General features: G+C 50.9%; 1 protein-coding gene across 5 annotated transcripts in view; it reads right to left on the bottom strand.

Moving 5' to 3' along the window:
* DIO1 (iodothyronine deiodinase 1) overlaps window positions 1-13,306 on the bottom strand; it is a 41,992-nt gene that overhangs the window by 828 nt on the left and 27,858 nt on the right. For 4 of the 5 annotated variants that reach the window (XM_043575042.1, XM_043575044.1, XM_043575041.1 and 1 more), the window contains 2 exons: window positions 7,836-7,979; window positions 2,130-2,329 (listed from right to left, as the gene is read on the bottom strand). In XM_043575042.1, coding sequence (XP_043430977.1) covers window positions 2,130-2,329; window positions 7,836-7,979 — 344 coding nt within the window. The remainder of the gene's footprint in view (window positions 1-2,129; window positions 2,330-7,835; window positions 7,980-13,306) is intronic. The other variant, XM_043575045.1, reaches the window with a different exon arrangement.

Genomic DNA, 13,306 nt, shown 5'->3' with positions numbered 1-13,306 from the left:
ATAGCTACATGGGAGTTGTCAGGATGGTGTAGACAATGGCAGATGCAACCACAAAGCGGATGGGATCACCCAGGGGGAGAGTGTGGAATGGCACTCACATTTAATGGGCAGACTGGACAGAGAAGTCTGAGGAGAACCAGAGGGGGTAAAGTGAATAGTTTCAAAGGAGAAAGGGGTCTCTACAAATAAGCTGTTCTTCCATAATTAGACTTTTAGATAGGCGTTATCTTCTCTATCCATCAGAACCACCTCTGCCTCTCCAATCCCCATGCCCTAGTTCAGCCCTCTTCATTCCCTACTTGGGAAGCCATCCCACCTCCTGACTATCCCCAGTCCTCAGTCCCTGCCCCCTCCAGTCAATGCCTCACCCTATAGCCAGTGATCTTTCTAAAATACAGATCTAGTCATGCCTGTCTCCTGCTCAAAACTCCCACTGGCTCTCCTCTGCCCTAAGAGGTAGGCTGGACTCCTTGGCCCGGAAGCAGCCCCAGTCACCTAAATGCCCCGACTCTCCATTCACACCCTGCCCTAACATGCCTCAGTGCCTTTGCTCACCTTCTTCCCTATATTTGCCATGATTTTCACTCACCATGCTCATGTGGCTGGCTTCCTGGCCTTTAAGCCTCAAGCAACTGTCACCACCTCTAAAGAGCCTACCTCTCTTCCTCAGGGGTCAGGAAATGTACAGTCTGAGAGCCAAATGTGTCCTGATGCTCACACTCTTCCATTTACATACTGTCTATGCTGTTTTTGTGCTCGGACAGCAGGATTGAATGGTTGTCACCGGGATTATTTGGTCCACAAAGTCAAAAATATTTATAGCCTGGGGCGCCTGGGTGGCGCAGTCGGTTAAGCGTCCGACTTCAGTTCAGGTCACGATCTCGCGGTCCGGGAGTTCGAGCCCCGCGTCGGGCTCTGGGCTGATGGCTCCGAGCCTGGAGCCTGTTTCTGATTCTGTGTCTCCCTCTCTCTCTGCCCCTCCCCCGTTCATGCTCTGTCTCTCTCTGTCCCAAAAATAAATAAACGTTGAAAAAAAAAATTAAAAAAAATATTTATAGCCTGGCCCTTTGCAGAAAAGGTTTGCTGATCCCTGCTCTGGAGTGTCACAGCACTTGGGACACTGGACACTCTATGTGTGTCCTCCTCATCCTCCAGACTGTGAGCACCTCCAAGTAAGGGGTGGGCCATTTTCAAATCGTTTTTGTGTTGCCGGTCCTTGCACGGGGCCTAACCCTGCTTGGCCTCCATCGTGCCATCTTAGAGCCATGTCTCTGGGGAGGAGAAAGGAAGAAGGACCTGAATTCTTGTCCTGTGGCCCTTGGCACCCTGGGGATTCATCTGCAAATTGTTGCTCATTTTATCCGCGTAAGTAGGGCCAGCTTGACACGTGGGCAGGGGAGCATCCACATGGTTGGGCTTCAGGTGCTCTCCAAGGCTTGAAACCCCTAAGGCAGCTATAAAACAGTTTCCGCCCTTTCAGGGGAGGCCAACAGTGCCCGAGTGGTCAGAGGCTGTGCTTACACCCCCCTCCCTGGCCAGGCTGGAAGTCCTAATGGGGACACAATCACCAGAAAGGAAGCCAGGACTCAATTCCTGCCTTGAATCCCTGCTTTGGCATTTCCAGCTCTTAACTACAGGGTTTGCTCTCTTCCCCCTGCTACAACCCCCACCAGGTTCAGGCCGGCCTCGGAGATTAGCAGCTTCAGACCCTCCCACTCCTGGCCTGTCCCATTCAAAGGATTTAGAACTGAAATCAGAGCCTTGCGCAGTGTGACCTTGGGCAAGTCAATGTCCTCCGAGCATTGTTTAGGAAATGGAAACTACATCCTCTCATTCAGCTTCAAACTGAACTAGGGCTGGGCCAGTCTTCTGGGTGTAGAAGGCAGCCAGGAGGCTGCGGCTCCAGTCCAAATGCTAGGGACAGGAAAGTCCCATTATTTCACCTCCCGTGAGGTGGGGGGCCAGAACCTCCATTTTGCAGAAGAGGAAAGGGAAACTCCAAGACAGGAAAGGACTTGCCCCTGGTCACATGCCGGTAAATGGCTGGGCAACAACTTGAATGCCGATCTGCCTGATACGAAGCCCTTTCCGCCCTCACCCGCCCTGGGCCCCTTGCCCCTGGGCACCACCTTGTAGAGGATCCTGCCCGCCTGGAGCACATAGAGCCTCTCGGGCAGCGCTGCGTAGAGCCGGCTGCTTTGGTTCTTCATTGTGTCTACCACCACAGGGCACTGGGGGCTCCTGTCCAGCAGCAAGCAGGCTGCCTGCAGGCGGTCCTGGAGATTCCGATGATTCCTGATGTTCACGTTGTTCTTGAAAGCCCAGCCATCTGCAAAAGAAAGGATGGGCAGCGGGCCTCACAGGCATGGCGCATATTTTCCGCGGATTAAATACCCCCATCCCCATCCCCACCCCTTTTTAATGGAGGGTCCCAGATGAGCCCTTGACCATGATTTGGCCCAGTTTCCTATTATGTGTGAGTGCATGAGATCACATAAGGAGATACTGACTGACCCAAAAACAAAGCCTAGGGCTCCTGACTCCCAGACCTCAGCTCTTCAGCATGAGAGAGTCCAATAGGCCAGTGCTTCCCGAATTTGAATGTGCATTTGATCCTCATGAGGACCTTGTTAAAGGAACATCCTGATTCGGTCTGTCTAGGGTGGCACTGAGAGTCTAGCTGGTGCTTAGGAGGCCAAGGCTGCTTGCTCCCTGGACCACACTCTGAGAGGCAAGGGTCTAGAGCAGTAGTTCTCTGCAGGCATTCCATCCAGACGAGCAGTGCTGGCCTCACCTGGGGCTTTATTGCTAATTCTCAGGCCGCATCCTAGACTGACCGGGAATGGGGCCCACCAATGTGTTTTCACAGCCTTCCAAATGATTCTAACACACGCACTGAAGTCTGAGAACTACTATCCAGAATCTAGACAATCTCCCTCTTCTAATTATTCTCCACCAGAATGTTCTTTCCAAAATGCAAACCTGACCATGGCATTCTCCGGCCGTGGCTTTTCATGGCTCCCTGTCGTCCTCGGGATAGATCTCCCCAGTGACCCGGCCCCTCTCACCTACATTCCTCCAGCCTCTGCTCCAGCCAGGTGGGTGAAACACCTGGGACCCCTTGACCCACAACCCCCAAGCTGCCTCTCACTTCCACCCTCTTCATCACGGTGCCGCCTTCACCCACAGTGTGAGGGCAACAGAACCTTCTCTTTCCTATGACTTCTGGCACTGCTGCTGGTGGGCTGTCCGGACAGCCCCAGGGTGCCTGCCACTCAGGGTGAGCCGACAGCCAAGTACAACTGCTGGCCTGGCAATGACCTTACTTTCAACTCCTCCTAAGAAGTATCCCTGCCTCCCTCCTGATCTTGCTCCTCTCTAACCCATCATCCAAAGATCTCTGGCAATGCTACCAACACAAAATGTACTCAGATTTGTTTCTCTGCTTACAAACCAGTTACAGGACCGGCTCCTTGGCATAGCGTGTAATGATCCTGACCATCTCTCTCCATGCATACTTCCGGTCACGGCTCCCTGTCCTCCCACGTCTAGCTGAAGTGACTCCTCCTCAAATGATGCCGCCCCCTCTCTTCCCTGTCTCCTTACCATCTCTTCCACATTTGAGATCCTACCTGTCCTTTTAAGGCTCACCTTGGGGCGTTTAGGTGGCCCAGTCGGTTAAGCGTCTGACTTCGGCTCAGGTCATGATCTCACAGCTTGTGAGTTCAAGCCCCACATCCGGCTCTGTGCTGACACAGCTCAGAGCCTGGAGCCTGCTTCGGATTCTGTGTCTCCCTCTCTCTCTGCCCCTCCCCTGAGACTGCTCAGTCTCTGTCTCTCTCTCTTTCAAAAATAAATAAACATAAAAAAAATTAAGAGGCTCACCTCTACCACGGTGCTTCTCAACGTTGGGACTATTGACATTTGGTGGTGGGGGGGGGGGGGTGCCATCCTGAGTGTTCCCGGATGTTGAGCAGCATCTTTGGCCTCTACTCACTAGGTGTCAGCACCGCTCTGACAATTTGTGACAACCAAAAACATCTCCAGACATTGCCAAATACCCCTTGGGGGACAAAACCACCCTCAGTTGAGAACCACTCAACTGTCCTCCAGGAAGCCTTCCCTGACACACTCAGCTGTATGATATCGGGCAGGATCTTGAAATCTCTTTAAAAAATTTTTTTAATGCTTATTTATTTTGCAGAGAGAGAGACAGAGCACGAGCAAGTGAGGGGGCAGGGAAAGAGGGAGAAGCAGAATCCGAAGCAGGCTCCAGGCTCTGTGCTGTCAGCACACAGCCCAATGCAGGGCTCGAACCCATAAGCCGTGAGATCACGACCTGAGCCGAAGTTGGATGCTCAACCAACTGAGCCTCCCAGGCACCCCTGAAATCTCTTTAAATCAGCTTCCCCATCTGTTATGGGATTAATAGAACCTATGTTGCAGATGGCTGTGCAATGGCTTGTATGAGATAACTTATACGGAAATCCCTTCATAGAAGCTGCTTGAAAAATACTGGTTTATTTTGCCTGAGTGCCCTAAATAACAGACAGGTGGGAAAGAACCCAGTTTTTATTGTGTCCTGCAGAATACTGCTACTTTGCTCTGGAGATGCCCCAAACCACTTTGACTGCTTAACTTTAAACAGGAGGGGATTTTCAACTGGCCTCATTTGCCAAGGTGTCCCTCTGCCTACTTACAGGAAGTGGTACTCATTAGTTAATGGGCCCACAGTTTGAAAAAAAACAACCATAAAGTGCTACCGGCCTTGCCCTTCTACTTGCCTCATTTCTGGGGAGCCTGGGACCCGGGTAATGTGGTCATGGGTTCCTTCGGAAGCCACGTGGCCTGTGTTTACAGTAATAGCTGCCTCCCAGGGTAATATAAGTTGATTAAGTCTATCAGCAGAGTCCTCTGCTCAGGAACCTTACTCCAAGAAAAACCAGCTCTCAGGAGAAATTCACACCAAGATACAAGTGCCTGGCCATAGTGTAAAGTAATTATTACCTGCCCCAAGACACCAAAACTTTGTAGATGACGGTAACACCGGCCTACATTGGCCTCACGGGTAGGCAGTCAGTCTGGTGCAACAATTAGCTCACTGGGGCTTCACAACAGCCACCCACGGGAGGTCAGGCGGGATTCTCGTTCTCATCCTGAAGCTGAGACCATGGAGGCCCAGAGAGGAGCAGTGACCGGCTTCCCCAGCTTTAACTGTGAGTTCCTGAGAGGCAGGAACTGTGTGTGTCGTTTGTCTCAATATCCCTGAGCCCAGCCCAGGGCTGGCACGCAGCAGGTTCTCATTAAACATCGTCAAGCGAGTGTGAGGTTGGTGTTGCCATCCTGTTTCAGTGTGGCAGAAGTGGGCACGGCAGGGAAGCTGTCCAAGGTCACGTGGCCAGCACGTGATGGAGCCAGGAGCCGTACTCAGGTCTGGAGCTCCAAAGTCCGTGTTCTTCCCACCATGCCTCATGCCTCCCTGTAATTTACCCGGACAAACATGTGGCGTGGGGAGGAAAAGGAAGCCAGCTGACTTGGGCCACAGGTCCCAGACCTGGTGGGATTGGTGGATACTGGCTCTGTGCATTTTAATTTTGGGGTTCAGGCCGTACTCACTCCTGTCTGGTTGACAGAAACAAGTACCCCCGGGGAAAGAGATGGGGAGAAGGAAATGCCTGAACTAGGAGTGGCAAAGCACAGGGGCAAGAAAACTGTCAGAACAGGGTGAGGAAGTCCTTCTTCAAAGGCTTTGAGGTTCTGGAAAAGTTAAACCTATTGGGGCTGACCCCAGGAGGAACAGGACAGATACCAGGACCAGAAACCATTTCTGTGACGATCCACCCCATTTCTGTGACGATCCACCCCACCACTCTTGTCACAGTTTACAGCTTGTTCCTTTAGAGATTAAAGCTGGATCCTCCAGGACCTTGTCACTACAAGTGTGGTCCCTGCACCAGCAGCCTCAACCTCCCCTGGGGAGCTGCACTGCGGCACTGCTGAGCCAGAACCGGCTGAGGTCCCCAGGTCATTGACGCGCACGTTCAAGTTTAAGTGCTGCCCCAAGACAGTTAAATCAGCTTTGGCTGAGCTTTGGCTGAGCTTTGGCTGCCGGCTGTGATGACATCAAGTCAATGTCTCCTCTCGGCCATGGAGACCACAGACACCTGAAGGTGCCCAAATTCTCTCTCTGGAGCTCCTGGCTGCTGCTCTCCCAAAGGAGTGTTTGGCCCGGAGGCACACTGAGCTAGCATTTGCTCTCCTGTTACCTACACTCTTTTCAATTGCGTTATGGTAAAGTTTTAAAGTACATAAACGTAGAGCGAACAGTATAATGAATCTCTTGTGTACCTATTCCCCTATGCTAGCTAATATTTTAGGTTGCCCCAAACCCTTAATGGGGACAGAAGACGCCAGTGAAATGAACACAGTATTAAGTTGACAGAAGTTCTCAAACCTTTGGGTGCAATAAATCAGGATGCAATGGGCCTGGGTGGGGGCCCTGGAATATCCTTTTTTTTCTTTAATTTTTCTAATGCTTATTTATTTTTGAGAGAGAGGGGGAGAGAGACAGAGCACGAGCTGGGGAGGGGCAGAGAGAGAGGGAGACACAGAATCCGAAGCACGTTCCAGGCTCTGAGCTGTCAGCACAGAGCCCGACGCAGGGCTCAAGCCCACTAGCTGCGAGATCATGACCTGAGCCAAAGTGAGACTTTTAACCGACTGAGCCACCTAGGCGTCCCTGGAATATCCATTTTTAACAAGCAACCCACGTAGCTCTGACTTCAGGGATCCAGGAAGCATATTGGAGAAAGCGCTGCTGGGCCATCTTTGCTGATAATTAATAGCAGCCTACACTTGATAGCACACGGATAAACCAGCAAGGCTAATACTGGCCTAAGCACGCTCATTCATCCAACTTTTGCTGAGCTCTGATTCTGCGACATGGGCTCTGCCAGATGCTGGGGACCGACAAATCGTGTGGGAGGTGGGCGAGTAAATGACACCAGTCCCACTTGCCTTCTTCAGTCTTTGGGTTTGAGAGTTGGGCCACACTCATGGGTCCAACCCCCTCGAAAATCGGGAGATAGGAGTGTGTCTGACCATTCTGTCAAGTTCAAAGGGCTTAGACCATGAGCTCTAGGAGTTTCAGGGAGAGCTCTCCCAAAGAGAGCTGCCCAGGAAAGGAACAAGATTAAACGTGAAGTAATGAAGATGTGTGGCCACCTGTTAGGGGCTGAAGAAAGAATGCCTGCCCCAGATGAAAGTTAGCCTGGAGCAGTGGTTCTCAAAGTGTGGTCCCCAGACCAGCAGCTTCAGCATCACCAGGAGCTTGGCAGAAATTCAAATTCTCAGGTCTAACTGATAAACTCTGGGGTGGGCTCCAGCAGTCTGTTTTAACAAGCCTTCCGGGTGCTTTTGAGGCTCACTAAAGCTTGGGAACCATTGACTGGGATGAACCAGTGTCCCTTTGAGCTTGGAGAGTCTTAGGCTGGATTTCACAAGTAGCTCTAGAGCAGTCATTCTGGTCTAAATTCCTCCTCCTATCTTCTCTCCCTTGATTTCCCTATTTATCCATTCAAAATCGTGGGTCCTCTGCCAGGGAGACTTGTCCCTCCAGGTCTTCTGCTCTGTGTGCCCGGTTGAAGGCACAGGCGGTGGAGTTAGCAGTGGTGGTAAACCCAGCAGGGACTGAACATGGCAGGTACGCAGTGAATAGTGGGGCTCTTTCCCTCACTCCTCTTCCTCCCCAATCCCCAACCTTGAGACAGGGCCTGGGGGAAGCAGGAGAGAAAAGAGAAGGTAGGAAGAGGTAAGGGCAGGGCATCTCTCTCTACCTGATGCGTGTGCTTCTTCGATGTAGATGATGAGAAAGTCTGCTATGGAGCAAAAGTCTTCAATAAGTCTCTTGAACTGGTCAAATTTGAAAAGAAATGAAGGTCAGGTACAACTTCCAAAATTCAGCACCAATGGCCGGTTGCCTGAAACAGGAACGGAACCAGCAACAACCAGTCATCTACACACAGCATTGATTTGCCAGTAACTTCTTTACTCCTGCCCTCACTTCTATCACCACCATTAAAAAAAATGTTTTTTAATGTTTATTTTGTGAGAGAGAGAGAGAGAGAGAGAGAGAGGAAGAACAGGGGGAGGGACAGAGAGAGAGGGAGGGAGAGAGAATCCCAAGCAGGCTCCACACGGTTACTGCAGAGCCTGATGTGGGGCTTGAAACCACAAACTGTGAGATCATAACTTGAGCCAAAGCATCAAGAGTCAGATTCTTAACCAACTGAGCCACCCAGGCGCCCAAATTCTGTTACCACCTTTATTTTCACTCAGAGATGAAGCCAGGCCACAGTGGGGGGCTGAAGCCTACAGGGCAAGACTGAACACGGGCTGGAGCCAGTTTGCTCCTCTCCACAATAAGGCCATGTTATCAAGGGGTCTCAGTAGACCACCTGCAGCCACTAGGTGGTAATTATTATTATTTTTTTTTTGACTAGGTGGTAATTAAAATAATGATAAAGAGAGTCCCTCTCATGCAGTTTATAAGGCAGGCACGCATCCCATGTTTTCTCATGGGATGAGGTTAGTATACCGCAAGGTAGGCAATTTTCCCCCTTGTTTATAGGCTTGTTCCAGGCCACGCAGCAGGTCAATGGTGGAGTTAAAATTAATACTCTGGCTTCTAGACTCTCAATTTAGTACTCTTTCCATTCAAAGCCTCTGTTTCCTCATTCACAAACAGACATAATATAGGATCGTTTTGAGGATTGAAGAAGGTAGTACAGATAAGGGCTTAAAATGGTGCCTGGCTTATAGTAGGTGCTCAATAAATGTAAGCTGTTGATATCGGCTGTCTTATTCCTGAGCTATGAAGTGGGGGAGGGGCAGTGAAGGGGATGCCACCAAGGGGAAGGAAGGATGAGGACAAGACTGGCTACATAATTTGCTGGCCCAGTACAAAATGAAAATGCTGAGCCCCTTGCTTACAAAGTGGGGAGGGGGAGTGCCCCTAAATATATTAAAATAAACAGATTTTCTTCTGTGGTCTCTCTCCTGCACTGGCATGGTATTTTTTAGCTACTACTTAATGTCACGTTCCCACGGACAGAGGGATATTCATGGGGTGAATGCAGGCCCTCACAGTCACCCAGGAGTCCCAAAACTCGGTGCTCGTGTGCATGTGTGTGTGTGTGTGTGTGGCCAGTGGCTGCCAGTTTGCCTCTCCCTGCAGCACCAGATCAACACACTATGCCCCCGCTAGGAGCACAGAAATTGAGCTAGACATTCACCCTTCCCGCATGCCCACCCCCCACCTCACAGCATATAGCGACCTCCATTCAGGGACACGTGCCCGGCTCCTTGACGGGGGAGGGGAGATGGGCAAGAGGCTTCTCCCACCACGTTACCCCACACACTCAGCACAGTGCACATGGCGCTGTCAGCCCGGGATGGGGACGGCCGCCTCCACGCCCTGCCAGGAGACGTGGCAGGATGGGCTCACGGGACCCCAACCTTCCCCGTGTCTGCGTCCAGGCCCTGTCTGGGGTCAGAAGGAGGCAGCAGTCACTGGATAGCAATGGGAAGGAGGCTGGCCAAGCCCTGCATCTGAGCGGGGTAAGAGTGGATCGTGGAGAACATGTCCCAGGAGCGAGGAAGCTGTGGGAGGCAGGATCCTGCATGAGCCAAGGCTCCAAGTCCCCTGGCCCGTCCCATTGTCCCAGCAGGCCTCACTTGCAAAATGCAGATTCAAAGGTACAATGATTAAGGATTTCAAACAGCTACTGCAGAATACTGAACCCCAGGCACGGGGCCCTTCCGAATGTGGAACCCTGTGTGACCCACTGGTCCCACACCCACGAAGCCGGCCCTGGGTGGGAGCCTTCTGCAACTCTCCCACCTTCGATTGGGGGTAACTCCAGGGAGCTGCCAGCACCTGGTGGTTACCTGTGGCCGGGGCCGACATCGTCGAGCCCGTCCCTCACATCTGTCAGAGCACAGCAGGCTGCGCACCGTGACGGGTCTGTGCCCGCCAGGCTACTTGTGGCCCCTTGTGGGCAGGGCCTGTTCCTCATTCAACCTCATGTCCCCGAGCATGCTCTCATTCCACCTATAAGCAAGTTATTCAGACTTATCCTGTGCGAGGCTCTCAGCCACACACCAGGGATTCGGCAGAGAACAAAGCCAGCAGGCCCCTGCCTGCGTGCAAGTTGAGGTCTATTTAATGGCAAAAAAACAAGTAAACACATAAATGTGGTAATTTCAACTTGCGATAAGTGTTACGAAAGAGACAATCAAGGAGTGACCTACTTTGGACAGGTGGGTCGGGAGAGGCCTCTGAGGAGATGCCATTTAACCTGACAAATGAAGGATAGGAAAGAGCCAGCCACAGGCAAAGGGAGGAGAGGGGCATTCCAGACAAAAGGACTGTATCATGTACAAAGACCCCGAGGCAGGACAGAGCTTGGCGTGTTCAAGGACCTGTAAGGCCACTGCGACCAGAGCCAGGCCTGGGGAGGGGGTGGGAGAGTGGGTAACGAGAGGCATGACTGGAGAGGTAGGTACGGGCCAGGGAAGGCAGGCTCTCCTATGCCTTGGTGAAAAATCTGGATTTTATTCCACGTACGATGTGACATCACGGAGATATAAAACAAGGATGGTGGATATTTGTTGCAATTTTGGCTGCCCAGTTCCTAAGCCTCCTTCCTAGTTGGAATTTCTTATTTTGTATGCTATTAATGGGAGAGTATGCCTCTGTAGAGGAGAGAGGGGCCAGGTCTGTTCTCTGTCCTGAGTAGCCAAGGCAAAAGCAGAGACCCAGGCTGGGCTGATTGGACTCTCCCACATAGATCTTTGATTCTGGGGTCATTGGGATGGCAGAATTCATCCATGGCCCAGTGGTAGTGCCCCTGTCAGGGATGGTGGGGTCCTGAGGGTAGGGGGTTGGTTCTCAAGGCAACCACAGTGACAGCAGCATCCTGGCCTGACTGTTGATGCTAAAAGACAGTCCAGGCCCAGGGCTCCAACTGTGGTTGACTCTGGAGATCTTGCAACACCTTATTAATATGTTCTTTTGCATTCGTATGTTTGTGACTAAGAAAACCAGAGTGAGTTTCTGTGGCTCGCAAGCCAGAGCCCTGACTGTTACGGTAGGGGCATATAATAATGAAACATGATTAGATTTACACTTGGACATCACTCTTTGGAGAAAGGCCTGAGGATGAGAATGGAAGTGGGCAGGACCCAGTTAGGGGGCGCCAGAGAAACGCACGTGAGAGATCAGGGGAGCCCGGGCAAGTATGTGGGCAGCAGAGAAGGGGAAAGATAGAACTTGCTGATGGAGGGGAACAGAGGGCATCTTACCTTGCCGATGCTTCATTCCATGAGTTACACCCTCACCTTGTTGTGCAATGGGTTTGAAGCAGCTTACACATATAGTAAAATATTTTAAAAAAATCATGCCCTTCTGGGAGGCACAGAACAGAAGGGAATTATGGAAGACAAATAAACCAGTTCTAAGGTCCCATGCATTCACTGCAACCGAACTAATATTTGACTGAGTTTCCTGGTGCCCAAGTACAGATAGAAACAATTGGTTATATAGTCCTCATTTTTCAGTACATAAGGAGAAAGCTGGCCAGGAGATACAAATCTCTCCTTGTCCTTGGCTCACAGATTTTCTCTTAGGAGGCCCTAGGGAGTACCAAGTGGGCCTCAGTTCCCTGTTGGTTGATTACACAAGTCCTCACCCATGTGACAGGGTTGCCCAGGCCTCATCAGGGGAGGCTCAGAGGTAAGTCAAGGCCAAGTGGTCAGCCATTGGCCTCCAATGACCCCAGAGTCATGCTTTAGATAAGAACCCAAAAGACTTAAGGTCAGGACCAGTGCTAAATATTAGCTGTCTGGAATTTTGTTTTTAATTGGAACAAAAATTCAACACCGATTAGGACATTGGAAGAGACAGAGACATTCGTTTAATTATTTATAGTGTGGTTGGGTGCAGTGATCAGTATTGAGGGCAAAGTTTAAACTGGGTTCCCCACTTACGTGGTAGCAGAGGGGAAGGATGGGTGCAAGGGGGTAGCGGTACAGAGGGCTGGCACTCTGCCTGTGTGCACAAGCCACGGTGCAGAGAACACCATTTCAAATGTCAGGCAAGTGCCGCCAAGTCCAGCTTGTCTGTATAAATGGGAAAACAGCTCTGCAGCAGCTGGACTTGAACCCACCATCCTGACCTCCATGCCAGTAAATTAGCCCCCATGGCAGGCTCTCTCAGCAGACAAAGCCCATTTATAGTTGCTAGATGGCACCTCCTAAGTACACTGGGAGAGATTTTAGAGGGTAGGAAACAGGGGCTGAAATAAATCCAGTTTCATATTAACTCTCAAGTGCCTCGAAAATAAATTACCCACCATCGCCTTCTACCACAACACACCAGTTAATCAATGTTTTGCTGTGTGTGTGTGTGTGTGTGTGTGTGTGTGTGATGTGTGTGCATGTGCACGTACATGCAGAGGATAGGAGGTGGCTGGGAATTTCTCTGAGCCTCTGTTGTCTGATCCAACAACAAAAAGCACAGTAGCTGAGAGTCAGAAGGCACAAGTTCTAATTCAGGCTCTATAAGAACTTGCCATATGACCCTGAGTCAGTAATTTCCCTCGCCGGGCCTTTGCATCTGAAAGAATGAAAGAACTGCTTTAGATTACCCATAGAGTCTTCTAGATCTTCCAGTCTGTAGCTGTAAAATGAGCTCAGATTTATACCTAAAGCATACGTCAGAGATTTTTAGTGGTCTGGTGGGTTTCCAAAGCAGTTATAGGATATCTTTCTATTAAGCAGAACTGATCATGTTAATGCCCTGCTTGAAAATCCTTCTGGAACTCACCAATACCTTCAGGATGAAGTCTACCCTCTTCAGTAAGACACATCAGGTCCCTTAAGTGCTGGTCCCTGATGATGGCTCCAGTCTCATCCTTCACCACTTCATGCCTCCCCCAGTCCCACTTCTGCCAAACTGACGTCACCTCCACATCTTAGATCGCAGCTCCCCCCCTCTGTCCTGCTCTGCTCCCCACTCTCCTGTTCCCCACACACTCCAAAGCTTCACTGTCTCTAGACAATGGGCTCGCCATCCTCTTCCCCAGGAAGCCTTCCTCTGACCACCTTCCTACCCACCCCACATCTTCCAGAACCCTCTGCTTCCCTCTCTCACTACACCATCTCCCCCTCTGGGTTATGAGATTTTTCTAGGGCCGACACCAGTTGTGTTGATTTCTGTATCACCAGTATCTATTATTTCAGGACG

The sequence above is a fragment of the Prionailurus bengalensis genome, chromosome C1 (genome assembly GCF_016509475.1).
Source record: "Prionailurus bengalensis isolate Pbe53 chromosome C1, Fcat_Pben_1.1_paternal_pri, whole genome shotgun sequence".
Classification (NCBI taxonomy): Eukaryota; Metazoa; Chordata; class Mammalia; order Carnivora; family Felidae; genus Prionailurus; species Prionailurus bengalensis.
This window is presented reverse-complemented; position numbering and strand designations above follow the sequence as displayed.